This window comes from Protobothrops mucrosquamatus, unplaced genomic scaffold, assembly GCF_001527695.2.
Source record: "Protobothrops mucrosquamatus isolate PMUCROS unplaced genomic scaffold, P.Mucros_1.0 scaffold7735, whole genome shotgun sequence".
In the NCBI taxonomy this organism is placed as follows: domain Eukaryota; kingdom Metazoa; phylum Chordata; class Lepidosauria; order Squamata; family Viperidae; genus Protobothrops; species Protobothrops mucrosquamatus.
The window spans coordinates 8,256-9,327 of NW_015393534.1; the positions used below are offsets into that span (position 1 = coordinate 8,256).

General features: G+C 41.7%; 1 protein-coding gene across 1 annotated transcript in view; it reads left to right on the plus strand.

Annotated features, from left to right (window-relative positions):
* Positions 1-483: 483 nt before the first annotated feature.
* The window catches only part of LOC107300637 (olfactory receptor 4Q3-like), a 1,204-nt gene continuing 615 nt past the window's right edge, over positions 484-1,072 (plus strand). Inside the window, exon 1 of the mRNA XM_015829946.1 lies at positions 484-1,048. Within this exon, the coding sequence (XP_015685432.1) occupies positions 484-1,048 (565 nt within the window). The remainder of the gene's footprint in view (positions 1,049-1,072) is intronic.

The window sequence follows — 1,072 nt, forward strand, 5'->3', positions numbered from 1 at the left end:
TAATGGAAGAGATTCAGGATGTGGCTGGATAATTCTCATTTACTTCATTTCATGTTTGGCAAAGGCAAACTACACAACATTTGGATCTCTTCAGAAAAATGTGCTTCATCAGCTAAATATGAAATTCTTTGAAAGATTTTCCGCTTCTGTCCTACAAAATGGTATGGATTAATAAAGCAAAATTTGGGTGTAAAGGGAGCTGAGAATTTGCTCTCTGGTTCAATGGAAGTTCTGGCTATAGTCCCAGTGAGGAAGTGGTAGCTACTAAAAATTGCAGAACTATAGTATCAAGAATCCACTAGATCACGGTAACTCAGACCTCTATAATCTAAGGGAAGAACCAGGAGGGTCAGCTAGTGAATAGATATTGAAACTGACAGTACTATGACAAATTGGATTCACTTTGCTGGTTACTGGGAAAACATGCTGGAAATGGTAATAGTAAATAATTGTCTTTTGTCTTTGTAAGGTCTTATCAACTTCATGAATGCCTCCAGAGTCACAGAATTCACCTTCTTGGGTCTTTCCAAATCTGGACCAACACAGTTTCTTCTATCTGTCCTGGTCACCATGTGCTATACTGGCATTCTGTTGGGAAACCTCCTCATTGTATTGATGGTGTATATAGATTCACACCTTCTAAGGTCACCCATGTATTTTTTCTTAGCTAATTTGTCCATCCTTGATACTGCTTTGGGTTCTGTAGTTGTTCCCAAGTTGGCAACAGACTTGATCACCCAAAGCAGGACTATCTCATTTAGGGGCTGTATGTCCCAGCTCTTTTTCTTACACTTCTTTGGGGGTACAGAGATGCTCCTCCTAACCCTCATGGCCTACGATCGCTATGTCGCCATTTGCCATCCACTGTCATACACAACTATGATGAACCGGCCACGCTGCATTAGACTGATGTGTTTCTGTTGGTTTGGAGGCCTCCTCCACTCTTCTAGCCAGTTGTTCCTGGTCTTACAGCTACCGTTCTGTGGGCCAAATGAAGTGGACAATTTCTTTTGTGATGTTCCACAGGTAGTCAAGCTAGCTTGCGTTGACACCCATGTCACTGAGATACTCA